Consider the following 26265-nt stretch of genomic DNA (forward strand, 5'->3'; position numbering starts at 1 on the left):
CTGTTCACAGGACTCCCCCGTCTTCTACTTCCTTATAAACCACGACCGCCCACACCAGCCCTGTGACTAGTGTTACGTCTGCCCTCACCACAGACTGGGCTGCCATGCCTGCTGGCTTAACCAAACGATAAGCAAGTTGTTGAATTGCAGGGCTCACATCTTTGAGGTAGATTACATTAAGGCACTATGTTCTTTCAGTATTTTTCTTCTGCAAAACATGCTTTGAGATTAAAAATAAATAAATTACAAAACCCTTTAAAGAGTATTTTAAAGCACCTTTTCGTTACCTATATACAAAACGCAATGTTTTTAAAGACACCACACATTGAAACAGTTCACATTTATTGACATGGTATACTCTCACCCAAAAGGTCGTTTCTAAACCAAAAATGTAAAGCATAGACAAAAAAATTACAATCACAGAGCACTAAAAACCGATGGGATTTCACTAAGACTACACGTTTCACTAAATGAAAAAACATTTCTCACTTTAATCTTTGATAGTGAACATGGGGGCACATATTCTGCTTGTTTTGAGTGACGCTGCTTTGCAGTGAGGGCATGAGGTTGGGGTGTGATGGCTCAGAGCTCCAGCTTGCCAAGGAAGCGGAGGTTGAGAATCTTCAGCTGGTCATCCAGCTCCATCCTTACGATGCCATCGTCCCCGTCGATACTCAGTAGGATCCCCGTGGCCTCGCGGTCCTCCCCTAGAATCACCTTCACCTGGAGAGAAGCCCCGCAGATCAACACACCATGAGCAGCCAGGGCCTTATGAACCATGCATCTATGCACTGTCCAGTTTCCCCAGACCCAGAGCTCAAAAGGGGTGTTGTGGTGAGAAGCCTTACCTTGTTGTTCTTAGTTGGGGTGACAGGCTCCAGGTGTTCACTGGAGATGCTCACCACCTTCTCTGTGTCCTGGAGGAAGACGGAGCACATGCCACCCTGAGGAAGGAGAAGATGCATCAGGTCAACGATGGAGTACTTGGTTCAGAGCATTCATGTTGTGTTTGATAGAACAAACTCGTCAACGTAACACATGGTTAAGACGGGTAAAGGGGGGCTCAGCCCCCTCGAATGAGACATGAGATCCCCTAAAGGTCTAACCGGGGGGGCTCTAATTTAACCATTCTCCTATTTGTTTATACTATAATAATATACAATATAATAATAACGTGGAGAAGTGGTGTGGTCTTTGCTACTCACCGTGACACTGCGAATGATGCCTGTCTGGTTAACCACCTGGCTGTCCAGGAAGGTGTCCTTAACGCGCACCAGGATGTCGGTGGTGACCCAGTCACAAGAGGTCTGGTCGATGTTGGAGCCGGGGGTGTGGGGATTGTAGCCGCCTGGGGAGGGGGCGCCGGGGGTCATGGGGCTGTAGCCTACCGGGCTGGGGCTCGGACTGGCCTGGGACGACAGGAGGAGACAAAGATCAAAGCCGGGATTCTAGCGATGGAACTTAGGCTTAAGAGTGTTTTACAGACGCATTGTTCCTACAGCAGCCGAAGACGTAACGCTGGTTTCTCAAAACACCACGCAGAGAGAACGTTTGCGTAGTTGTTAGAGCATGTGTCCATACCAATGGGATCAAATAAAAGGCTGCTCTCTGATCAGTTCTCTTTTCAAATCTTACTTAGACACCTTAAAAGGAAAACACTCAAAAACTATTGCTGATAACATATATTAGTTGAAGTCGGAAGTTTACATACACTTAGGTTGGAGTCATTAAAACTCGTTTTTCAACCACTCCAGAAATTTCTTGTTAACAAACTATAGTTTTGGCAAGTCGGTAAGGACATCTACTTTGTGCATGACAGGTAATTTATTCCAACAATTGTTTACAGACAGATTATTTCACTGTATCACAATTCCAGTGGGTCAGAAGTTTACATACACTAAGTTGACTGTGCCTTTAAACAGCTTGGAAAATTCCAGAAAATGTCATGCTTTCGAAGCTCCTGATAGGCTAATTGACATCATTTGAGTCAATTGGAGATATACCTGTGGATGTATTTCAAGGCCTACCTTCAAACTCAATGCCTCGTTGCTTGACATGGGAAAATCAAAAGAAATCAGCCAAGACCCCAGAAAAATTATTGTAGACCTCCACATGTCTGGTTCATCCTTGGGAGCAATTTCCAAACGCCTGAAGGTACCACATTCATCTGTACAAACAATAGTACGCAAGTATAAACACCATGGGACCACGCAGCCGTCATACCGCTCAGGAAGGAGATGCATTCTGTCTCCTAGAGATGAACGTACTTTGGTGAGAAAAGTGCAAATCAATCCCAGAACAACAGCAAAGGACCTTGTGAAGATGCTGGAGGAAACGGGTACAAAAGTATCTATAGCCACAGTAAAACGAGTCCTATAATCGACATAACCTGAAAGGCCGCTCAGCAAGGAAGAAGCCACAAAACTGCCATAAAAAAGCAAGTCTACGGTTTGCAACTGCACATGGGGACAAAGATAGTACTTTTTGGAGAAATATCCTCTGGTCTGATGAAAGAAAAATATAACTGTTTGGCTATAATGACCATCCTTATGTTTGGATGGAAAAGAGGGAGGCTTGCAAGCCGAAGAACACCATCCCAACCGTGAAGCACGGGGGTGGCAGCATCATGTGGGGGTGCTTTGCTGCAGGAGGGACTGGTGCACTTCACAAAATAGATGGCATCATGAGGCAGGAAAATTCTGTGGATATATTGAAGCAACATCTCAAGACATCAGTCAGGAAGTTAAAGCTTGGTCGAAATGGGTCTTCCAAATGGACAATGACCCCAAGCATACTTCCAAAGTTGTGGCAAAATGGCTTAAGGACAACAAAGTCAAGGTATTGGAGTGGCCATCACAAAGCCCTGACCTCAATCCTATAGAAAATTTGTGGACAGAACTGAAAAAGCGTGTGCAAGCAAGGAGGCCTACACACCTGACTCAGTTACACCAGCTATGTCAGGAGGAATGGGCCAAAATTCACCCAACTTATTGTGGGAAGCTTGTGGAAGGCTACCTGAAACGTTTGACCCAAGTTAAACAATTTAAAGGCAATGCTACCAAATACTAATTGAGTGTATGTAAACTTCTGACCCACTGGGAATGTGATGAAAGAAATAAAATATGAAATAAATCATTCTCTACTATTATTCTGACATTTCGCATTCTTAAAATAAAGTGGTGATCCTAACTGACCTAAGACAGGGAATTTTAGCCAGGATTAAATGTCAGGAATTGTGAAAAACTTAGTTTAAATGTATTTGGTTGAGGTGTATGTAAACTTCCCACTTCAACTGTGTGTACGTACGTGTGTACGTACGTGTGTATGTACGTATGTATGTATGTGTGTATGTACGTATGTACGTATGTACGTATGTACGTATGTACGTATGTATGTATGTATGTATGCATGTATATATACACACACACACATATAAAAAAATATTCTTATTAGTCCACCGTTAGTACAGTCTCAAAATGTTTTGCATGCCAGCAGTCAATTTTTCAAGATATTTGACTTTCAAGAAGGAAAGTGTCACTTGCCACATGATGATGATGCATAATGCATGCATATGCACGTTCTCTCAGCGTGGTGTTTTTAGAAACACGGGTTACGTATTAGGCTGTTGTTAAAAACACACTGTGGATTTTTCCTTTTCATCTAACATAATTATATGATCACCTATGACTGCCAACAGGCCCACTGAGGCACCTTATTCTATAATAAAGCACTAAATCACATATTTGGTAAATCATTGTGCACGTTGTTACACATATATATTAAGGCAATAATAACAGGCCTAGGCAGTAGTCTAAAATTAGCAGCAGAACTATATTGAACATGAAATTGATTTCAATATATAGGCCTATGTAGCCTACTGTATTCATCTTTTAATGCGGTCATACCAGTTCATTTTAACCTACACTTGTTTGAATCAATTGTAAAGACATTGGCACCGTTGTATTTGTAGTGAACTTCGTTGTGAAGTTATCCGCAGTCAAAGAGACAGATAAATATCTTGATTATATGTTTGGCAGAGAACTAAGTGTAAGGTGACACAGAAGGCCAAGAAAGCATCTGGACCACAAGAATAGTGGAGGCTGTCAGTAATTAACAAGAGTTCTAGTGAACTTAGCCTTAAGATGCTTTTGGGAAACTGGATACAGATCAGCACACAAACGCATTTGATCCTAAAAGAAATTCGCCCTGGCAAGACATTACATTTTATAAACAAAGTCTTAGTGGGAAAGAAGGACTACACATTTCAACACAGTGAAAGCTACAACAGTATATTGCAACCCCCATTACAGAGAAATAAATAGTAAAGACGGATGTCTGGTAAATTATATGAAGTGTGTGGCAGGAATCGACATTAACGCTTGCCAAGGCCGGATGTCCTTTGAGTGGTGCACCATTCTTGACACAGGAAACTGTGTTGCAGTTCTTGACATAAACTGCTGTGCCTGGCACCTACTACCATACCCCATTCAAAAGGCACGTACATTTTCTTGACTTGCCCATTCACCCTCTGAATGGCACAAATGCACAATCCATCTCTCAATTGGCTCAAGGTTTCAAAATCCTTCTTTACACTGTTTGAAGTGGATTTAACAAGTGACATCAATAAGGGATCAACGATTTCACCTAGTCAGTCCGTCACGGAAAGAGCAGGTGTTAATGTTTTGTTAACTCAGTGTAGATTTAAGTTGTCCAAATTGACCAAAACTATTTCAAACAATTACTCCGATCAAAATTTGATCAGAGAAGCCAACAATGGAATAATATTAAAATATATTTTTCATATTCAGTACCAGTCAAAAGATGACACACCTACTTATTCCAGGGTTTCCCCTTATTTTTTTTTACTATTTTCTACATTGTAAAATAACAGTGAAGACATCAAAACTATGAAATAACACATGGAATCATGTTGTAAACAAAAAAGTGTTAAACAAATCAAAATATATATTTTCCAAAGTATTCACCCTTTGCCTTGACAGCTTTGCACACTCTTGGTATTCTCTCAACCATCTTCATGAGGTAGTCACCTGGAATGCATTTCAATTAACAGGTGTGCCTTCATTTGTGGAATTTATTTCCTTCTTAATGCGTTTGAGCCAATCAGTTGTGTTGAGACAAGGTGTGGGTGGTATACAGAAGATATCCCTATTTGGTTAAAGACCAAGTCTATATTATGGCAAGAACAGCTCAAATAAGCAAATACAAAACAGTCCATTATTACTTTAAGACATTAAGGTCAGTCAATCTGGAACATTTCAAGAACTTAGAAAGTTTCTTCAAGTGCAATCGCAAAAGCCATCATGGAGGAGGTGTGATGGTGCTTTGCTGGTGACACTGTCTGATTTATTTAGAATTCAAGGCACACTTAACCAGCATGGCTACCACAGCATTCTGCAGTGATACGCCATCCCATCTGGTTTGCGCTTAGTGAGACTATTATTTGTTATCAACAGGACAATGACCCAACAAACCTCCAGGCTGTGTAAGGGCTATTTTACCAAGAAATAGAGTAATGGAGTGCTGCAACAGATTACCTGGCCTCCACAAATCACCCGACCTCAACCCAATTGAGATGGTTTGGTATGAGTTGGACCGCAGAGTGAGGGAAAAGAAGCCAACAAGTGCTCAGTATATGTGGGAACTCCTTCAAGACTGTTGGAAAAGCATTCCAGGTGAAGCTGGTTGAGAGAATGCCAAGAGTGTGCAAAGCTGTCATCGAGGCAAAGGGTAACTATTTGAAGAATCTCAAATATAAAATATATTTTGATTTGTTTAGCACTTTTTTGGTGACTAATTCCATGTGTCATTTCATAGTTTATGTCTTCACTATTATTCAACCATGTAGAAAATTGTAAAAATAAAGAAAAATCCTAGAATGAGTAGCTGTGTCTAAACTTTTGACTGGAATAGAACTGTGAATATTTGTTTCCCATACCAACAGGAATTTAGCCGATTACAGATAAGCTTGTGCTCATTCGCACATTAAGTACAGCTACAGTGTAGCTAATGAGGACCCAGGGGGGGACATAATACCCCACAACATTCTAAGACTAGTTTTTCTCCACCTCATAATGACAGCTTTATCTCACCCCTTATATCAGTCTGAGCCAATCGTCTTTTGTACCGTGCCTGTCCTGCATTTTTAACATTTTAGGCGTGGACTGGATGCATTAACAGGTGTGCCTTGTTAAAAGTTCATGTGGAATTTCCTTCCTTCTTAATGCGTTTGAGACAATCAGTTGTATTGTGACAAGGTAGGAGTGGTATACAGAAGATAGTCTTTTACCAAATAGGGCTAAGTCCATATTATGGCAAGAACAGCTCAAATAAAGAGAAACGACAGTCCATTACTTTAATGAAGGTCAGTCAATCCGGAAAATTTCAAGAACTTTGAAAGTTTCTTGAAGTGCAGTCCCAAAATGCATCAAGAGCTGATGATGAAACTGGCTCTCATGAGGACCGCCACAGGAAAGGAAGACCCAGAGTTACCTATGCTGCAGAGGATACGTTCATTCGAGTTAACTGCACCTCAGATTGCAGCCCAAATAAATGCTTCAGAGTTCAAGTAACAGACACATCTCAACATCAACTGTTCAGAGGAGACTGCATGAATCAGGCCTTCATGGGCCAAGAAACATGACCAGTGGAAATCTGTATTTTATTCTAATGAGTCCAAATTTGCGATTTTTGGTTCCAACCGCCGTGTCTTTGTGAGACACAGATTAGGTGAACGGATGATCTCCGCACGTGTGGTTCCCACCGTGAAGTATGGAGGAGGTGGTGTGATGGTGTGCTTTGCTGGTGACACTGTCAGTGATTTATTTAGAATTCAAGGCACACTTAATCAGCATGGCTACCACAGCTTTCTGCAGCAATACGCCATCCCATCTGGTTTGCGCTTAGTAGGACTATCATTTGTTTTTCAACAGGACAATGACCCAACACACCTCCAGGCTGTGTAAGGTCTATTTGACCAAGAAGGAGAGTGATGGAGTGCAGCATCAGATGACCTGGCCTCCACAATCACCTGACCTCAACCCAATTAAGATTGTTTGGGATGAATTGGACCGCAGAGTGACGGAAAAGCAGCCAACAAGTGCTCAGCATATGTGGGAAATCCTTCAAGACTGTTGGAAAAGCATTCCTCATGAAGCTGGTTGAGACATGTAAAGAGTGTGCAAAGCTGTCATCAAGACAAAGGGTGGCTACTTTGAAGAATCTCAAATTTAAAATACATTTTGATATGTTTAACACTTTTTTGGTTACTACATGATTCCATGTGTGTTATTTCATAGTTTTGATGTCTTCATTATTATTCTACAATGTAGAAAATAGTACAAATAAAGAAAAGCCCTTGAATAAGTAGGTGTCCAAACATTTGACTGGTACTGGTAAAGAAAAAGGCTTACATATCAAAAGTGTAGGTGATATGCATATTGGCTACAGCTTCATGTCCAAACCGATGCTGACATTTTTGCCAAACTTTAATGACACTTCTAATTTAGATAATTATAGGCTAAACACCAGTCATGTTTGACAAATATAACGAAGGATAATAAAATTAACGCCTAAAGGCTCGATTCTGTTGACAGGCATGGTTTGTTCGGATCAAATCATCACAAGACCAGAGAGTGAAGGACAGTGCTTTTTGCACACCGCACATCACCCAACTTGAATCTGAGCAATGTGGTCAAATTGCTTTTAACTATTTAACAATAAACATAATTGTTTAAAACCTGGATGTTTTATGTCATTTGATGAAGCATGTCTTATCTTGTTTCAAAGAAGCTTAGTCCTATGTTCTATTGTTTTCCAATTTAACTTATGTTATTGTCTAGCAGCCAAAAGGCACAATCCTGGTCATATTAGTAACCCATGCCAGTTGCTGCATCTTTAGACCTCCCCTCTTCATTTCTAACAGATATTCTCTGTCACATGAAAACGCTTGCGAGTGCGGTGTGCTTTTGAGAACGGTATTTTCCCACTAATTGCATTTTGGAATACTCATGTGTAGCCTACAGCCATCAACATTTCTATCAACATTTTAAGCTGAACGGTTTGATCGGTTGCATCAGCCTTATTGCTTTAAAAAAAAGTGTTATGCATTTTGGATTTGTCATGTTTTCTTGTACCAGGGACGACGCCCTTAATTTCGAAGCACTAGAGGGATTTATAAAGACATAGAATGTATTTGGTTGTGATTGTTATGTTCCAATATTTTCATAGGCTACCAAGCATGGCCCACCATCCTCCAGGGGAGCCTTAAAGGGGCAGTGTTGTATTTTGAGACAGGCTTGAATACATTTGTCTGATTCTCTATGGTAAAAAAGATACATTCATTTTACTTTGTAAAATGGTTCCTTGCATCATACAGTGACGTAGAAATGGTGTTAAGTAAAAAAACTTTAAAAAATCCTACTAAGTGGCTAAAAAGTTCATGTCAAGCGTGGTGGGTCTTACCTGATATGCCATTGGTGAGGGGGTGGGGTGGTAGCTGGCTGGTGAGTGTGTGTTCTGGTAGCCTACTGGGCTGGGTGCCACCTGATGGTAACTCTGAGGACTGGGGCTGGGCTGGTACGAGCCCTGTGGGGAGGGGGCAGCGTACGGCGAGTACTGTTCTGTGTTGTACCTGAGGAACACACACAGTCAGTGGACTTGGCTAGGACAGAGAGAATCAAATCCACATTGAGCAGTTCATCGCCACGGTAAAAGGGGCCTGGAAACATTGAAGACGACAGGAAACAGACAAAAATATTGTGTGTGTGTGTGTCTCACATGGCTGGGGTGCCTGGTGTCTGGGGGTTGTACTGGGGGTTGACCTGGGGTGACGGCACCTCTGGGTAGCCGGGGGTCTGGGGGTTAGGCGTGCCCCCGTAGCCCTGAGGGGACGGGGAGGGCTCGTCATCATAACCAAACTCATAGTCGTCATCCGCCCTGAAACCAGAGGAACAGAGGACCAGGTTATAGACTGCTTCCAAAAAAATCATCCCATTAGGGAAACATCTTTCCAGGATCTGAAGTAAGTACAGACAAGAGCTGTATTCAACTTCGACACCAAAGACCAAGACCAACAAACCCTTACCAACCGTAGACTGATGAGGGACTTTCATACATGTATTTTTTCTACTAATCTTTCATTGAATATTTTTTTGTAGCTGAAACATTGTTGAGAGGAGAGCTGGCAAGAACTATATTTTCATTGTACTTGTGTACACTACCCGTATGGTTTGCATATGACAAAGACCCTTTCATTTGACACGACAGAGAGAGCCCTATACAACACAAGCTGGGCCTCCAGGCTGCCAGGACGTGTAGCCTACCTGGACGGTGTGTTAGGGTTGTTGGGGTCCCACGCTCCGCTCTGCCCCGGCGTCCTGCTCCCATCATGCAGCGGCGTCTGCGAGCCGTAGTGAGGAGTACGGCTCCCTGTGGGGAACAAGAATCACCACAATGAGAACAAGCTCTACTGCAGGTCACGGGTATATATTCTGACAGAGGTCCATAGAGGTACTCCCTTGGTGGGAGTGTGCGTCTCACCATCGTGTAAGGGGGTCTGAGAGCCGTACATGGGGGTACGGGAGCCTGTCCCGTACATGGGGGTCTGGGAACCGTACATGGGGGTGCGTCCGTGAGTGGAAGTCATTCCTCCATGCCTCTTGGCTCCCCTGAACGTAACAAAAACAAGTCAACACACAATAACACTCAAAAGGTGAAATACTGCATTAATATAAAACTGAATTCACAATATATCGCTGTAATATATCTGTGATGTGAACAAACATTGTGGTGAGACGCTGTCGGTCCACAGAGATGGTCTGGCATGTCGAGTGCAGTTCCACTCTGGCTGTCGACTCTGTGGCGTCCTTCACCACTCCAATGTACCCTGGGAAATAATGGCAACAGTTAAGCCAAAAGATACCCCAATGAGAATAAGAAGGAAGTTGGAAGTTCAACTCCCATGGTGCAACAGCATCTTCTGCAAATCGTGCCTATTGTTCATTCTATGGCAGAAGACAGCCCTGTCTGGTTCCCATGTGACCTCAACTATAGGAAACTAGTTGTGTATTCACATGCTTTGAACTCGTTGAGAACTCAGATTGGCTAATGGCTGATGGCAAACAAGCTGCGTCAACCATAAACTGAAAGTATACGTATCAGGCTCGCAAACAAATTATATTGTTAGAAAAATCTATTGTTTTTTTTTCTTTAATAAAAATGTTTTCTGTTGCATTTACCGCCGAAAATGCTGTTACTGAAATAATTTCAATAGTATGCGATGTCAGATTTCAGCATGTGGGAGAAGTCGGAGCTCAGAGATGATAAATGTGTTTCCCGCTAGTAATTACCAGAAGAGGTGTTCAAGTGGATTTGTCCCAGTTGTAAGCTGATATTTACTAATTTACGAGATGTTATGAACGCAGCATTACCCTTGTATGGTCCCTGGGAGATGCGGACAGTCTGTCCAATCAGGTCGTTGTCCCTCCTGCCCCGGCCACGCCCCATCTGTCCTCCACCTCCACCACCCCTCTGCTGCTGGCCTGAAGGAGAGGACAGGAGTTGTTTAAGACTTCTGGCCTGATAGTAGTTATTTAGTGTTGTATCCTGCACTAAGAGATCGTCCCCTAATATCTACAAATGAACAACAGCTGTGCAATAAACAGTTTATGATGACAGGGTCTATCAACACATGATCTCTGTTAGCTGAGCTGTACTCTACTCACCACCACCACCACCTGGATGCATGGGGCTGCTGATGCGTGGACTCATAGGCGCGAAGCCTCCCACAGTGAAGTTGGTGACGTCTCGGGGCTATAGCCAAAGAATTGAAGAATCAGATGTCAACAACACCTCTGATGGGTCCCACTGGAGAAGGTTAAGAGTTGGAAGTCTTGAACGTGACGTAAAAGTGGTGGTGCGGTGAAAGCGAGTGGGAGACTGACCTTGGAGCCCCCGGCCAGGACCACGTGGCGTGTCTTGCAGACGAACATGCCCCCGTTCTCCACCAGCTTCTTGCAGTGCAAGAAGGCAAAGCCTCGGAAAATGTGGCGGATCTCTCCCTCACGCCCCTGGCAAACAAACCACACACCACTTATATGCTAACAATCTATTCATGCAAATCGTACCTCTTGCAAATAGAAAAACAGCTTGAGATGGGGCGATATGACCTAAAACTCAACATACAGTCCCATTTTGAGCATGAAAAGGCTCTTCAAGCCGACTGTTACCAAATTTGTCAATGAGGGCAGACACTGGCTTTGAAAATACAGTAACCAAACCTAGCTGGAGGCCTATAGTAGAGCACTAGAAAATATTACATATTTTGCCTAATTCCGTTTAGACCCCCCCCCCAAAATTCAATTTTCTCTGTTTTGTTTTTCCAGGTTTCAGATTCTCGCACTCTTTAAAAATCAGGATAGAAAAACAACATTGTATGTTCTAAGTCCACAACAAGGCTTAAACGACATCAGGAGACCACGTTTAACGTCTGGGGAAAATCTAAGGAATTTTTATTATTGGGTGCAGATGCCCTTTAATTCAAGTGCGCAACAGCAAGAGACTTATTTGGTTAGCAGTGTTTCTATAGCGCACGTTTGACTGCAGACTTTGCTAAACAAATCGGCACTAGATTGAATAATTTGGATTATTCTGCCAGGTAGACAGACTACTTTGTAGTTAACATTTAATTACGTTTTTTTGGAAATCCTTTCTATCTACAAGAACACGGTTCTCATTAGCATCATCGCTAACGGCTACACAAAGTGGTGCTGTAGACAAATGCACTCACAGATAGAGGCAATTCTAAGTTGACTCTTCAGAAAGTAAACTAAGCATCACTGATGCATTTTGTTAATGTATTATGATAATCTTAGGAAAATTAATTAAATGTTCTAATAAGTTCAATACGTTTACTTGATTACCTACTAACACATACATTTTTGAATATACGTTTTAATGTCTGGATTCCGTGATTCCGTCCTCATCGATTTTATAGGGCCCTACTATAACTGGAGTTGAGAAATAGATTTTCTATGAGTTTAGACCTACAGAAAGCAGAACTGTGGTCGTGAATCTTACCGAGTGTGGCCCGTCGATGACCTTGACGATGTCTTTGACGTGGATATTGTTCTGCTCAGAGTCCAGTGCCACGGCAAAGCGGTTGTCTTTCCGTCGATTCACTGCCTGGTGACGCACCGTCAGCACCTTGCCGTGCATGTTGAGAACCTGGGGAGAAGAGGAGGAAAACATGTGTGAGCACTATAGGGATTTAGGCTCGTCTGTCACAATTTAATATACATTACACTATGAACCAATTTTAAAATTGCACAATATCACACAAGTCCCCATTCCAAGAACAGATGAAATGGGACAAAACATCTGTCCAGCAGGCACGACTCTAAGCCCACACACCCAATCGCTTATAAAAGAATGTTAAGTTTGCCTTTATCTGAACCTGATTATTTCTGGAAGATTAAGAATAACAACCTGGAATGTCTCCCTCTCCAGCCTGACAATAACTCCCACGGTCTGGGGGTCCAGTTGGACCAGCTCCCCCCACTCGTGCTGGCCCCCGGCATCTACCCCTGATGCCGTCTCAGAGCACAGCTGCAAGTCCCTGGGCAGGACCTTCAACTGTAGAGCACACACCCCCCGTAACATCGATAATGGTTCACTGAAGTTACGTAGGAATTATGCAAAAACATCATTATAACAAACAAGTTGATATCCCAGTCCAATAATGTGACGTTGCTTACCTCGTGCATGGTGAGGTCAGAGAAGAGGATGACAAAGTTCTCCTCCACGCGTACGATGAGGCCGGTGTCGCCCTCGTAGCGGCCTGCTATCACCTTGACGTGGTCACCCATACGGAAGTACTTCCTCAACTCGTGGGCCGGGAACTCCAGAGGATCCTGCACACAGACCAGGCATCAATGACAAACCATTCTTTTGTATCAGTACCATTGAGAATTAACAGAACACAGTGGGATTTTCTGGTTTCCTCGTGAATGTGTTGATCCTGTAATTCTATCCGTCCCACATTTCTGGGAAGCCTAATGTCTTCAACATGCTGTGAAGTTATGTTGCTTGTATTTTTCTCCAACTTCCAGTTTATGTCCTATGCAAACAAGAATCTGGGACCGGATTCACAAAACACTACTTAAGAAAAAAACCTAAGAAGTTAAAAGGAAAAAAATAAGAAGTTCATAAGTGCAATTTCTCAAAATGTTCTTAGGAATTCATAGTTCTTAGGAGCTTCGTAAATATCTTTCCTAAGAACTTCGTAAATATCTTCTTTGTGGCATTGACATTAGTGACATGCTTGGAACCAATAAATAAGCCTATGTGACAGGGAACATAGGATTTGGCCCACTATAATGAAGTGTAGATATTTCCATTTATTTATCTGCTTTATGTCTCGAGAATATATATATTTTTTGTTGGCTCGTGTCATGACGTTGGCCTGTGGGTAAGGTTTATGACCCCCCCATAAATACCTTTCTCCCTTCCCCTCTCTTTCTGGCCCTACTGAAGGACTGTTGAATAGCCTGTGTTGAATATAGAGAGTCTGGAAACATCAAACAAATGGGGAAAAGGAACCATATTTTGGTAATAAAACCAGTTGGAAATATGCTTTGGAACATAATGAGTATGGATGTCAGTTTGGTTGTCATCTGAGACATTATGACTGATGACAGGACGACAAACTGTACCTGGGAAAGTATACACCCTCTAGTTATCAGAGTCACATGGAATTGTTATGCATTTGAAATGTTTGATATTGAAATTGTTTGTTAGGAGATTAAATGTAATTTTAGCTTCCAAATGAGAGAATTGGGTTTTCATAAGGAAAGTGCCCTGCTTGATCAGTGGCCCGCCCCTGTGAAGAGACAGGGGTTCTAAACGATGAAACACATCCTTCCCCCTCTCCACTATATAAGCCTTTGACGAAAAGATAACCACATGTTCCAGTACATGAGCTCTGCAGCCTCTACGTTAGGACACACATGTCAAGTACAGAACTAAGCCAACCTCGGCGTGAGCTTTGGTGGTGAATGGTATGAACTTTGAGCTTATTCACTACAGAAGTGGTACTTCCTAGCCGTTGAGTTAGCAGCGGCCGCTGTAGACGTGGGCTAGGAAAGGACGGACCATTGACAGTCTTCCGAGGACAGGAAGATCTGTTGGCCAACCTGGCCAGCATCTACGACCAATCTACCGAAGCGCAGCTCAGAGTAAATATTTATTGCATTTTCCTTTTCCAAATGGGCGGTAATTTAGAATGCATAAGATAATGTATTTACGATAGCTGCTGTTCCTTTGTTCCTAAGTCTTCCCGCTCTTTCATTCAAGCCCAACCCCCTTTCCTTTGTGTAACCAGCCATCATACAGGTTCCGTCCACCAGGGACGTTTTCTGTATGACATCATTTGTATTCTGTGTATTTGTAATTCTGTGTGATTAGTTTAGGTATTTAGTAAATAAATAATTAAACCCAATTTTGTATTGCTGATTCAACTTGTTAGCCAAGAATTTACAACTTTCATTATGAGACTGAAAATAAGATAAGGGTTAATATTGACTGCTATCGATGTAAAATATAAATAGGTCTTTAAGAGTTTATTCGGAAGATAACGGCTCTATAAACACTCTTCCGTGGTGTCCCGACTTTCTAGTTAATTACATTTACATGATTAGTTTAATCAGGTAATATTAATTACAGAGAAAGAATTTTATAGGTTAGCATGTCATATCACTTAATCCGGCATAGCCAAAGACACGACACTCGCAAACTCTTTATAAACAGAAACTTTTTTCCCCACAAATTATAGCCATCAGACTAGCTATATCACAAACAAAAATGGATAACCAAGGAAAGTGCAAGAAAAACCTCAGCAAACATGAGCTTGACGCCATGGTTCGAGAAAATAGCAGCCGGGTAAAGATTGCTGTTGGGGAGACTCGATAACTGCGGGTCACTGCAGAGACCAAAAAGAGAGGATGGCCGAGAGTGGCCGAGTCTGTCTCTGCCATCTGGGGTATGGCAAGGGACAGTGACGCCGTAAAAAAGTGGTCCGACATGAAGTTGGCAGCTAAGAAGGGAGCTGAGAGAAGCAGGGAGTAGAAGAAGACTGGAGGGGGGGGGGGTATCGACCATTCATGTGGACCAGCTGGAGGAGAAGGTGTTGTCCATGATGGGAGAGACGGTGGTAGAGGGACTGCGTGACCGGTAAGTTAGCCAAGTTCTTCTTTGCAAATTGACAAGCTAACTCTAGCTATATAACACTAGCTAGCTAGATAACGTGCATTTCATTTGTTTTCTTGTTGTATTTAAAATGTCCGGTAGCTGTGGCATTGGCGTAACAAAACGTTAATGGCTACAAAAATATCCAGTTGTCAGAAGACAAGGGTTTAGCTGTCCTAAAGTCAAGTACATTTCCAAGAACAAATCCTAAAACATTATAAGAATCCATTTTTTTTTCTTTATTTGGAAGAAACATAGGGAAAAAAATAACTTAATTGAGGAATAGCAACTTTTAACTTTCTTCATAAGTCTATAGTTAAGGAAAAAAATGGCAGTTAAGAATCTTCTTAAGGTTTTGTGAATCTCGGCCCTGGTTTGTAACCGCTTGACCCCGGGTCATTCATTAGATGTGTTCGAATACCTATACTAACATACTGTATACTACATACTATACACTTTCATTTTAGTATACTGTAAACAAACGGTATCCTTTCAGTTGAGTGTACTTGAGCTTTACTTGTCTACCGGAAGTTGATGCTGTTGCTATGCAAATTCTTGCTAGCTTGTAAGTATAACAAATTACTAGCTAGATATCTTACGACTTCATTAACAAATGTCCATTGAGAACGCACAACGACTATACCACTAAGGTATGCTAAGAAAGACATGAATAATCAAGACAATACACGTTGGGTAGTTAGATAGCATATAGTTAATATACTGGCAAGTTTGATGCATTAGTAGCCAACTAACGTTAGGTAGCTAGCTAACATACCGGTACATATAACTTCTGTAATGATATGCTATACGGTTCGTAAGGCTAGCGTAGCTAACCAATTGTCAGCCAACATCAAGTGTGGCATCACTTATTTGAAAAGTAATTACTTCATTACATTGATACGCAATGAATTTGTATCCGCTCTCGGACTTCGGCTGCATATTTTCCGCCTTTTTCTTCAAATCTGAAAAATGTGTGAAGCCACGCCCATTTTATGAATAATTGCATTATTGGCCCTAAAAGCACAGAAATAGTGTCCACTGCTTGTATACTTCGTACTACAATCACCAAAATACGACATCCAGGAACTTTTGTCATACAAACTATATCCATACTATGACCAATATGCATACTACATACTCAATTTATTTCACAAATAGTAGGAAATCTGGTTTCCTCTGTAGGCTATTTGACTTGGCTGAAACAGGATCTGGCCCTCCAGCCAATTAAACGCAGCCTGCGGTGGATTTTTTATATATTGTTTTAAAGAGCTTGTCTGTAGTCAGCTGATTGTGGCGCTTAGTTTATAGAACAGCAGTAACCTCCGAAGTCTGCTATTAGCGGATTTTGGCTCTAGTGTTTGAACGGTTGGAAGAACTCAGGAACACATAGGTGTCTTCTGTTTTCCTCTACGACACTCACAAGCCGCGCAGGACACTTTCAAAAGGACTGTGACAAAACCGCAACTGAATGCAAGGCAGAGTATCTTTTTATATACATACAATTATTACCTGATGAGCTTCCCGGATATTTTCCTGAACTTTACAATTCATTTCTGATGCATTTCAGTCACTTTGTGATGCAAATAAAACAATTTACGACTTTCCTCTATTAAAGTAATTTCCCATATTTTCTTATTATCTGTATAAAACATAGAAACTTGGTTGCAGTATGTGCTAGAATAGTTAAAAAGGCCATAAAATGGAAAATAAAAATAAATCCACATTGGTGCATCCTTATAAATGATTATTTTGGATTGAAAAACAAATCCAGGCTACACTTGAACGTATAAAACCGATAGAAAGTATGCAGAAATTATAACGGACTTTGGAAACTGCCTTTTTTCTGGACACAAATTTATGTCGATTTTGACAAATATCGGTCCCAAAATATATATATATTAAAAAAAAAGGTCCCTCCGTTGATTGCCCGCCCCTGGTTTAGTGGTAGTTCTCATTAAATTCAAATTCATGTGGCTAGACTAATAAATAACAACACATCATTCCTATGCAAAACAAGAATCTGGCTTGTAATGGCTTGACCCAGGGTCTGTTGCTTTCAACATGTAGGCTGAATATCTTACTTTAGGGCATGAGAATATCTGCACAAAAATCTGTCGAAAATCTGCAGAACATTATGTACTGTTTTGATAATTCTAACCAATGTGAACGTGTTTCCACAGAATTTTAATTTAGGCCCAACTCAAATAGGACGAATCTGAAATGTCCTCCCAATGTCGTCGCCTGTTTGGCGCTTGTCTTTACCTTGAGGTCCTCATGCTTGGGCATGATGGTGATCTTGTTGCCATCCACACTCAGGATCTTGCCCTGCAAGTTGATCAGCTCCCCTTCACACACCTCCACGTTGTCCCCGGCCTGGAGGTTGTGCTCACGCTCTTTACCTGTGGTCACACAACAAGACGTCTCTTACAAAAACAGATACACATGTCAATGAAAACCAGAAAGTAAATACCAAATCTCATGTCCTGAATATGCTTCAGAAGTGGCTGTTACCTGCGGTTTCAGTCACCACCTCCAGATCAATGCCTTCTGGCTGGTCCTCAAACTTCTCCAGCTCCGACAGAGTGGGTTTCACTCCTTCAGTGATCTGTAAAAGATGATAAAGAGACTGGGCCATGGGTACAGATAACGAAGACCACTTTTCTGCCCCGTTTTTCCCTATAGGGTTGTCAACAAATGGCCAATAAAACTGGTATTGAGGCAACGTGGTCGTCTTACCACAGCAGACATGGCAAAGCTCTTGAAGAGGAACCCTTTGCGGCTGTAGCGGTTAGCTTCAAATATCATGAAGTCTCCATCATGGCTGACATCCCCACCAAGTGACCTGGAAGAAAACATCGTCAGGAAGTAACTGAGGCGACGATCTTACCCATTTAGGATAGCGTAATTAAATCCCCAATAATGATAGTCTTTAGGACATGTTTCTTTGTACCTGATCTTTTCTGCATCGAAGAGTCTCTGGGTTGGTCTCTTGAACTTCTTCCGCTTTGCAAACCAGTCTTTCTGGGAGACAGACAACAAGAAGAGCGTCAGGGGATATCAAAGTGGAGGGTGGTGAGTAGACAGGTGGTGACAGAGTGCTGCTGTTGCTTACCATGCTCATCCGGGCCTTGATTCTGTCCAAATCTATCCTGGGAATCATCTTCAGTGATATCGTGTTTTGACTGGGCTCCACATAGTCCACCTGAAGGAGGAGAATACATGTATGTTTCAAGAGTATGACAAGGATATTTACCTTTGTCTTCCACTATGCGTTTCATGCGTACCTGGGCGATGTCATCTTTGTATAGGCCTCTCTTGAGTCGGACCCAGGACTTGGGCTTGAGGTTGGTCACCTCTTTGACCACCTTGAGGACGTCTGTCATCTCCTTGATGGGAACCATCTGCTGGTTCCAGAAGCCCATCCTCAGGTTGCCTATTCCGTCAATTGCAGCTTTGACGTGAGTCTGCTTGTACGACTCTACATAGATGTAACCTTTGACATGTTCGGGAGCCACTACCGACTTGATTTGGAGGGGCTGTGTAGAAATGGTGTATAGGAAATTAAAACGTTTTCACAGGTTGTCAAAGCTCCAATTTTAATTTTGATCTACAAGAGATGTACAGGCTATCAAGAGATCAATCATATAAAACATTAATGCAAACATTAGCATCTTAATACATGGAACATATCCATGCAGAGAATGAGGGCGGGGACATACCGTGTCTGTGAATTGATAGGCAATAAATTTCCTCATCAAGGCAATGGCAGTTGCTCTCTCTTCCCCAATCTGTAATGGCAAAATAATGTTGCATGACATAGGGGAAAAAAGTATAATTGTGTGCTGAACTTTTGGATGTCTACCTACACAAAAATATAAGCTCCATACCTTACACTTGACCGTCCAAAGATTAGGATCCCTTTGGGAAAAAAAATATAATACCAAGAATATTGAGAAAAATGTATATTTTGGATTGTTGTAGTCCACTAAAAATCTATTTCCCATTTTGGTGAAGTGATACATACTTGACGCCAGGGAGCAGCTGCTGCTGGGTGATGTCATCAGACAGTTCCTCAGAACCCCCAGGGAAACTAAAGGGAATCAAAAACAATATGTCAGTCAAGGGGATAACAGGTCAAATCAATTTTGAAACTGAAATTTGGGCCAACTATTTCGACAGATCACTACTGTGAAAACTCACTCATTTCCTGATTGCTTGGCATATTTCCTCATGTAATATTCACCCAAGGCCTCCTCTCTGGAATCTCTGAAACATCCAAACATTCAAATGTCAGACTTCAAGAACACAGCTCTGCATAGTAGCAACTGAAATATCAATGAAAGAAGCCTAGCCACTCATAGCCCATTAGAACAAATTACCTCCAGAGGTTCTGCAGCCTGCGGGAGCCAGAGTTATCCTCATCAAGGACCACATGGTCAATGTTGGACACTGAAGAGTAAAGCAGACTCATAAATCAAACAAAAAACAATTTAATGTACAAGACTGAATGTAAAAGTTTCCTTCAGTTCAAACAAGTGGTACTTTAAGAACCTGTCTGTGTACACCTACAGTGCATTCGGAGAGTATTCAGACCCCTTCCCTTTTTCCACATTTTGTTACACTACAGCCTTATTCTAAAATTGATTTAATGTTTCCCTCAATCTACAAACACCCCACAACAACAAAGCGAAAAAAGGTTTTTAGAAATGTTTGCAAATGCATTAAAAATAAAAACAGAAATACCTTTTTTAAATAAGTATTCAGACCCTTTGCTATGAGACTGAAATCAGATGCAACCTGTTCCCATTGATAATCCTTGAGATGTTCCTACAACTTGATTGGAGTCCACCTGTGGTAAATTCAATTGATTGGACATGATTTGGAAAGGCACACACTATATAAAAGGTCCCACAGTGACAGTGCATGTCAAAAACCAAGCCATGAGGTTGAAGGAATTGTCCGTAGAGCTCTGAGACAGGATTGTGTCAAGGCACCAAAAAATGTCTGCAGCATTGAAAGTCCTCAAGAACACAGTGGCCTGCATCATTCTTAAATGGAAGAAGTTTGGAACCACAAAGATTATTCCTAAAGCTGGCCGCCAGGTCAAACAGAGCAATCAGGGGAGAAGGACCTTGGTCAGGGAGGTGACCAAGAACCCCATGGTCACTACGACAGAACTCCAGAGTTCCTCTGTGGAGATGGGAGACAATTCCAGAAGCACAACCATCTCTGCAGTACTCCACCAATTCGGCCTTTATGGTAGAGTGGCTAGATGGAAGCCTCTCCTCAGTAAAAGGCACATGACAGCCCGCTTGGAGTTTGCCAAAAGGCATCTACAAACTCTCAGACCTTGGAGAAACAAGATTCTCTGGTCTAATGAAACCAAGATTGAACTCTTTGGCCTGAATGCCAAGCGTCACATCTGAAGGAAACCTGGCACCATCCCTATGGTTGAGCATGGTGGTGGCAGCATCATGCTGTGGGGATGTATTTTAGCAGCAGGGACTAGGAGAATAGTCAGGATCGCAGGAAAGATGAACGGAGCAAAGTACAGAGAGATCCTTGACGAAAACCTGCTACAGAGCGCTCAGGACCTCAGACTGGAGTGAAGGTTCAACTTCCAACAGGAAAACGACACTAAGCACACAACCAAGACAACGCACGAGTACCTTCGGGACAAATCTCTGAACATCCTTGAGTGGCCCAGCCAGAGGCCGGACTTGAACCCGATAAAACATCTCTAGAGAGATCTGAAAATAACTGTGCAGCGACGCTCCCCATCTAACATTTTTTTTTTTTTTTTTTAAACCTTTATTTAACCAGGTAGGCAAGTTGAGAACAAGTTCTCATTTACAATTGCGACCTGGCCAAGATAAAGCAAAGCAGTTCGACAACATACAAAAACACAGAGTTACACATGGAGTAAAACAACATACAATCAATGATGCAGTAGAAAAAAATAAGACTATATACAATGTGAGCAAATGATGTGAGATAATGGAGGTAAAGGCAAAAAAATGCCATGGTGGCAAAGTAAATAAAGTATGGCAAGAAAAAACACTGGAATGGTCGATTTGTAGTTTGAAGAAAGTTAAAAGTTAAAATATAAATAATATGGTGCAAAGGAGCAAAATAAATAAAATAAATAAATACAGTAGGGGAAAAGGTAGTAGTTTGGGCTCAATTAAAGATGGGCTATGTACAGGTGCAGAGATCTGTGAGCTGCTCTGACAGGGCTTGAGAGGATCTGCAGAGAACAAAGCACCAAGTAAAGGGTCTGAATACTTATGTAGATGTGCATTTCATTTGTTTATATATATATATATAAAAGTTGAAGTCGGAAGTTGACATACACTTAGGTCGGAGTCATTAAAACTCGTTTTTCAACCACTCCACAAATTTCTTGTTAACAAACTATAGTTTTGGCAAGTCGGTTAGGACATCTACTTTGTACATGACAAGTCATTTTTCCAACAATTGTTTACAGACAGATTATTTCACTTATAATTCACTGTATCACAATTCCAGTGGGTCATGAATTTACATACACTAAGTCGACTGTGCCTTTAAACAGCTCGGAAAAGCTTGTCAGGCTAATTTACATAATTTGAGTCAATTGGAGGTGTACATGTGGATGTATTTCAAGGTCTACCTTCAAACTCAGTGCCTCTTTGCTTGACATCATGGGAAAATCAAAAGAAATCAGCCAAGACCTCAGAAAAGAAAATTGTAGTCATCCAGAATTCTGGTTCATCCTTGGGAGCAAGTTCCAAACACCTGAAGGTACCACATTCATCTGTACAAACAATAGTACGCAAGTATAAACACCATGGGACCACACAGCCGTCATACCGCTCAGGAAGGAGACGAGTCTCCTAGAGATGAACGTACTTTGGTGCGAAAAGTGCAAATCAATCCCAGAACAACAGCAAAGGACCTTGTGAAGATGCTGGAAGGAACAGGTACAAAAGTATCTACATCCACAGTAAAACGAGTCCTATATCGACATAACCTGAAAGGCCGCTCAGCAAGGAAGAAGGCACTGCTCCAAAACCGCCATAAAAAAGCCTACGGTTTGCAATTGTACATGGGGACAAAGATTGTACTTTTTGGAGAAATGTCCTCTGGTCTGATGAAACAAAAATAGAACTGTTTGGCCATAATGACCTTCATTATGTTTGGAGGAAAAAGGGGGAGGCTTGCAAGCCAAAGAACACCATCCCAACCGTGACGCACCGGGGGTTGCAGCATCATGTTGTGGGTTGCTTTGCTGCAGGAGGGACTGGTGCACTTCACAAAATAGATGGCATCATGAGGCAGGAAAATTATGTGGATATATTGAAGCAACATCTCAAGACATCAGTCAGGAAGTTAAATCTTGGTCGCAAATGGGTCTTCCAAATGGACAATGACCCCAAGCTTACTTCCAGAGTTGTGGCAAAACGGCTTAAGGACAACAAAGTCAAGGTGTTGGAGTGGCCATCACAAATCCCTGACCTCAATCCTACAGAAAATTTGTGGGCAGAACTGAAAAAGTGTGTGCGAGCAACGAGGCCTACACACCTGACTCAGTTACACCAGCTCTGTCAAGATGAATGGGCCAAAATTCACCCAACTTATTGTGGGAAGCTTGTGGAAGGCTACCCGAAACATTTGACCCAAGTTAAACAATTTAAAGGCAATGCTACCAAATACTAATTGAGTGCATGTAAACTTCTGACCCACTGGGAATGTGATGAAAGAAATAAAAGCTGAATAAATCATTCTCTACTATTATTCTGACATTTCGCATTCTTAAAATAAAATGGTGATCCTAACTGACTTAAGACAGGGAATTTTTACTAGGATTAAATTTCAGGAATTGTGAAAAACTGAGTTTAAATGTATTAGGCTAAGGTGTATGTAAACTTCCGACTTCAACTGTATATACACATTTGCAAACATTTCTAAAAACCTGTTTTTGCTTTGTCATTATGGAGGATCACATCTTAGAATAAGGCTGTAACATAACAAAATGTGGAAAAAGTCAAGGAGTCTGAATACTTTCCGAATGCAGTGTATGTCTAGCCGCAAGTGGTAGGTGAGTCTTTCCTGTTGGAAGAAGATAGATAACACTTACCCTCAGCTTCCTCTGCTCCAGGCCAGCCAGGTTTTGGTAGAGGGAGGAACACACATTAAGAACCAAATGAGATTGTCATGCACACAGAGTGACATGGGCACAAGTAGGAACAAATGAAAGGGAAAAAATAAACATTAATGATGGTATTAGACTAGACAAATGGCACATAAGACTATGGATAATTGTAATGTGGATAATTATAGTGTGGATGATTGCAGTGTGGATGATTGTGAGTCTTTGTGATATGGTTGATTGATGTGCCACAAAAAGCTTAAACAATATCAGTTAGCTAATTCACACATATATTAGCTTTCTTCTAACAGGTAGCATTTCAGGCAAATGGTCACATTTGGTTCCCTCTTTGATCACGTAAGTGCCTAGAACACCATGGTCAGATTATTGACAAGTCATAACTCTGCTGGTGTCAGGTTAACATACCATCCAACAACATTTCTACAATATTTTCCTGACTAGTAAATAGCTCACAGCTGTCAAATACAATACACTAATGTATTACTTCATACCCATACCCAGCCCAGTTACTATAGGAGATCCCAATAATGTATTTGCCGTCTGTGCTCCGTTAGATGTGCAGTAGTGCGGAAATGTGGGTGGAGTTATAACAGAATGTGACTTGTTGAATGAGAGATAACTAATCCATTTAATTAGATACAAGGAAAACAGACAGCAGAAAATCTGGAATTGATTTACCGTTAACTGAAGGAGGCATGCACAAGAAAAGGAATTATTAGCGCAGGAAGAACACAGTCAATACTCTCACATATAATAATTTTGGCTTAGATGTTTTGATTGTACTTGTAATGCTTCCCGTCCCTTCTGGAATCCAAACAATACTACAGACCAATCAATCATGCCTAAGCATCTGCACACCACCCGTAGGAAAGTCATTTTCTAATAATTTAAACGCAACAAAGTTCATGAAGTGAGTCCTCCTCAACAGACAACTGCCCCAACGTTGTTCATTCATAACTCCCTCTCAGGTGTTAGATATCCTCAAACGAGGCAGCATGTGTGACCTCACCTTTCTCCAAAATATCCTCAGCACCTTCCTCCCATGGGTCTTCATCTTCATACTCATCGTCCACATCTAAACAAACCAGAGGGAAAGGGAGAATTTCAGATACAATAAATGAAAACTTCTGGTTAGCAAGAACATGTGGACAACTATTCTACACCGCGATGGAATTATTAGAGTTTAGATTTGGCTTACCGGCTTCATCCAAGATGAAACCTCCATGCCTGGGTTTCTTTCTGGGACGGTCATCATCGTCCTCTTCCTCCTCTTCGTCATACTCCTCCTCATCTGCCAAGTCTTCCCCTTCCTCTTCTGCTGCCTTATCACTGCCAGATAAACTTGCCTGCCCATCTTCCTATTTAGGGGGAAACATTCAAACCCCTCACAAGTTATGTCAAATGCAGTGAAACTTGCAATGTAAATTTGGAGCCAACCTAGGAGATTTGTTTGCATCAATTCGGATACAGTAGAAAATTGAGGGCCATGCATGCACAGGTGCATCTGTTCCACCCACCCATTCAACTGTGCAAGGTCCATCCATGCACAGCCAGGCTAGCTACTTGGATAGCCTGAGGTTAGCGCTGTGCTGTTACAGATAGCTTGCTGCTTGTTACATTACTATGGTCTTTATTTATTATGTGTGTAATAACAGTGCTGGAAACCCTATCTTACACGAATTACAATGCTACCATGTGACTAACCTGCTAACAGCTAACTAACGAACGTTAGTTAGATAAGGCTTAATGTTGTTAGCTAGTATGCCGTTTTAGCCAGAGCCTTGTTTGCTAGCTTACCTCTGCCTCATTTTTGTCCACCTCCTCGGCTTCGCTGCTTTGTTCACTCTGGTTGTCAGAGAAGTCGCTGTCCTCACTGTCCGACATTCTTAGAGCAGCAGCCTCCTCTAAAGAGACTGAGTTGAAAAACACAATGATTTTAGTTTGCTAACTAACGTTAACTATTAGTTCAAACAGTCCTCCTTCGGGCGAGACTAAAAAATTATTGCGAGCTGCTAACTAGCACTGTACTAGCTAGTTAGCCAAAAAGCTGGAGTAAAGATGTTTCAGGATAACAAGCTTAGCTACGTTATTTTCCAACAATACATGTTGTAGTTAGGTAGTTTATTAAAATAATGTAAACCACCGAAACCATACAGAGAATGTGCAATGTTGATAGAAGGCAAGGCCTAGTAGCCTCCGGATCACGCTAGCAAGCTAACGTTAAGCTAGCAAACGACCCACATTTTCAAGTATATTTTGATAAATACATTACAAGCATAGCTATGTATTACCTTTCTAAAACGCACGTCTTGGGTTGGAATGAACTAAAACCAAAAATATGGTTTTACGTTGATAATTTGTTTGCACTTCCACGTCTTCCTACGAATCACAGAATCACGAGATTTGGAAGGGGTACGAATCAAATTCCCGCGAGGGTTTGAAATAATGGTTCAAGCAGTGGTTAAATTGGTGCAGTCTCGTCAAAGAGGTTTATTTCGGTGGTGTTGGGTTTCATGTCCACAGCAGAACACCTACTTTGTAATAATAATGGCGAAGATGCATAACGCTGGCGGCCCCCATGTACTAAACATAAACGCACAATTTGCTTAGCTCACCATATTGTATAGTGCTCTCCTTTACTATTTTTTGTATTGGCATTAGCACAGTATACACATGATCCCAATTCGAGGTCCATGACTGCACCAACATGAAGAAACCCCCCCGAAAAAGTCGATTGTACTGATTTATAGGCACATTGAACCATTTCGCATGCCATAGTAAAAAAAAAAGAAGATAGATAGTGCTCAAAAGAAGGCATCATATCTGAATTCAGGACTATTTTGCTAGCACAG

At 41.7% G+C, this 26265-nt stretch overlaps 1 protein-coding gene across 2 annotated transcripts; it reads right to left on the bottom strand.

Annotated features, from left to right (window-relative positions):
• Window positions 1-321: 321 nt before the first annotated feature.
• Window positions 322-25841, bottom strand: LOC115163079 (transcription elongation factor SPT5). 2 transcript variants are annotated; one of them, XM_029714669.1, is made up of 31 exons: window positions 25705-25841; window positions 25211-25326; window positions 24612-24771; window positions 24423-24488; window positions 24092-24097; window positions 23381-23392; window positions 19641-19710; window positions 19462-19527; window positions 19286-19351; window positions 19149-19179; window positions 18981-19049; window positions 18546-18797; window positions 18374-18463; window positions 18212-18282; window positions 17998-18103; window positions 17773-17866; window positions 17524-17660; window positions 12774-12929; window positions 12505-12651; window positions 12097-12243; window positions 10962-11087; window positions 10743-10830; window positions 10449-10559; window positions 9802-9904; window positions 9559-9686; window positions 9342-9447; window positions 8797-8955; window positions 8482-8650; window positions 1206-1409; window positions 849-944; window positions 322-723 (listed from the first exon to the last, which is right to left on the bottom strand). In XM_029714669.1, exons 2-31 carry the CDS (start codon window positions 25295-25297, stop codon window positions 583-585), a joined length of 3264 nt encoding a protein of 1087 aa, XP_029570529.1. In that variant the 5' UTR covers window positions 25298-25326; window positions 25705-25841; the 3' UTR covers window positions 322-582. The 2 variants fall into 2 exon arrangements, with proteins under 2 accessions (XP_029570529.1, XP_029570530.1); XM_029714670.1 differs by lacking the exon at window positions 24092-24097.
• Window positions 25842-26265: the final 424 nt, after the last annotated feature.

Source organism: Salmo trutta, chromosome 26 (genome assembly GCF_901001165.1).
Source record: "Salmo trutta chromosome 26, fSalTru1.1, whole genome shotgun sequence".
Classification (NCBI taxonomy): Eukaryota; Metazoa; Chordata; class Actinopteri; order Salmoniformes; family Salmonidae; genus Salmo; species Salmo trutta.

Coding starts and splice junctions, on each gene's coding strand:
- LOC115163079 (XM_029714669.1), bottom strand. CDS start 25,297: ATGTCGGACAGTGAGGACAGCGACTTCTCTGACAACCAGAGTGAACAA. Junction 12,244..12,504: donor TGGAGAGGGAGACATTCCAG/GTTGTTATTCTT, acceptor TCTTCTCCCCAG/GTTCTCAACATGCACGGCAA. Junction 11,088..12,096: donor TCATCGACGGGCCACACTCG/GTAAGATTCACG, acceptor TTTGTTTGCCAG/GGGCGTGAGGGAGAGATCCG.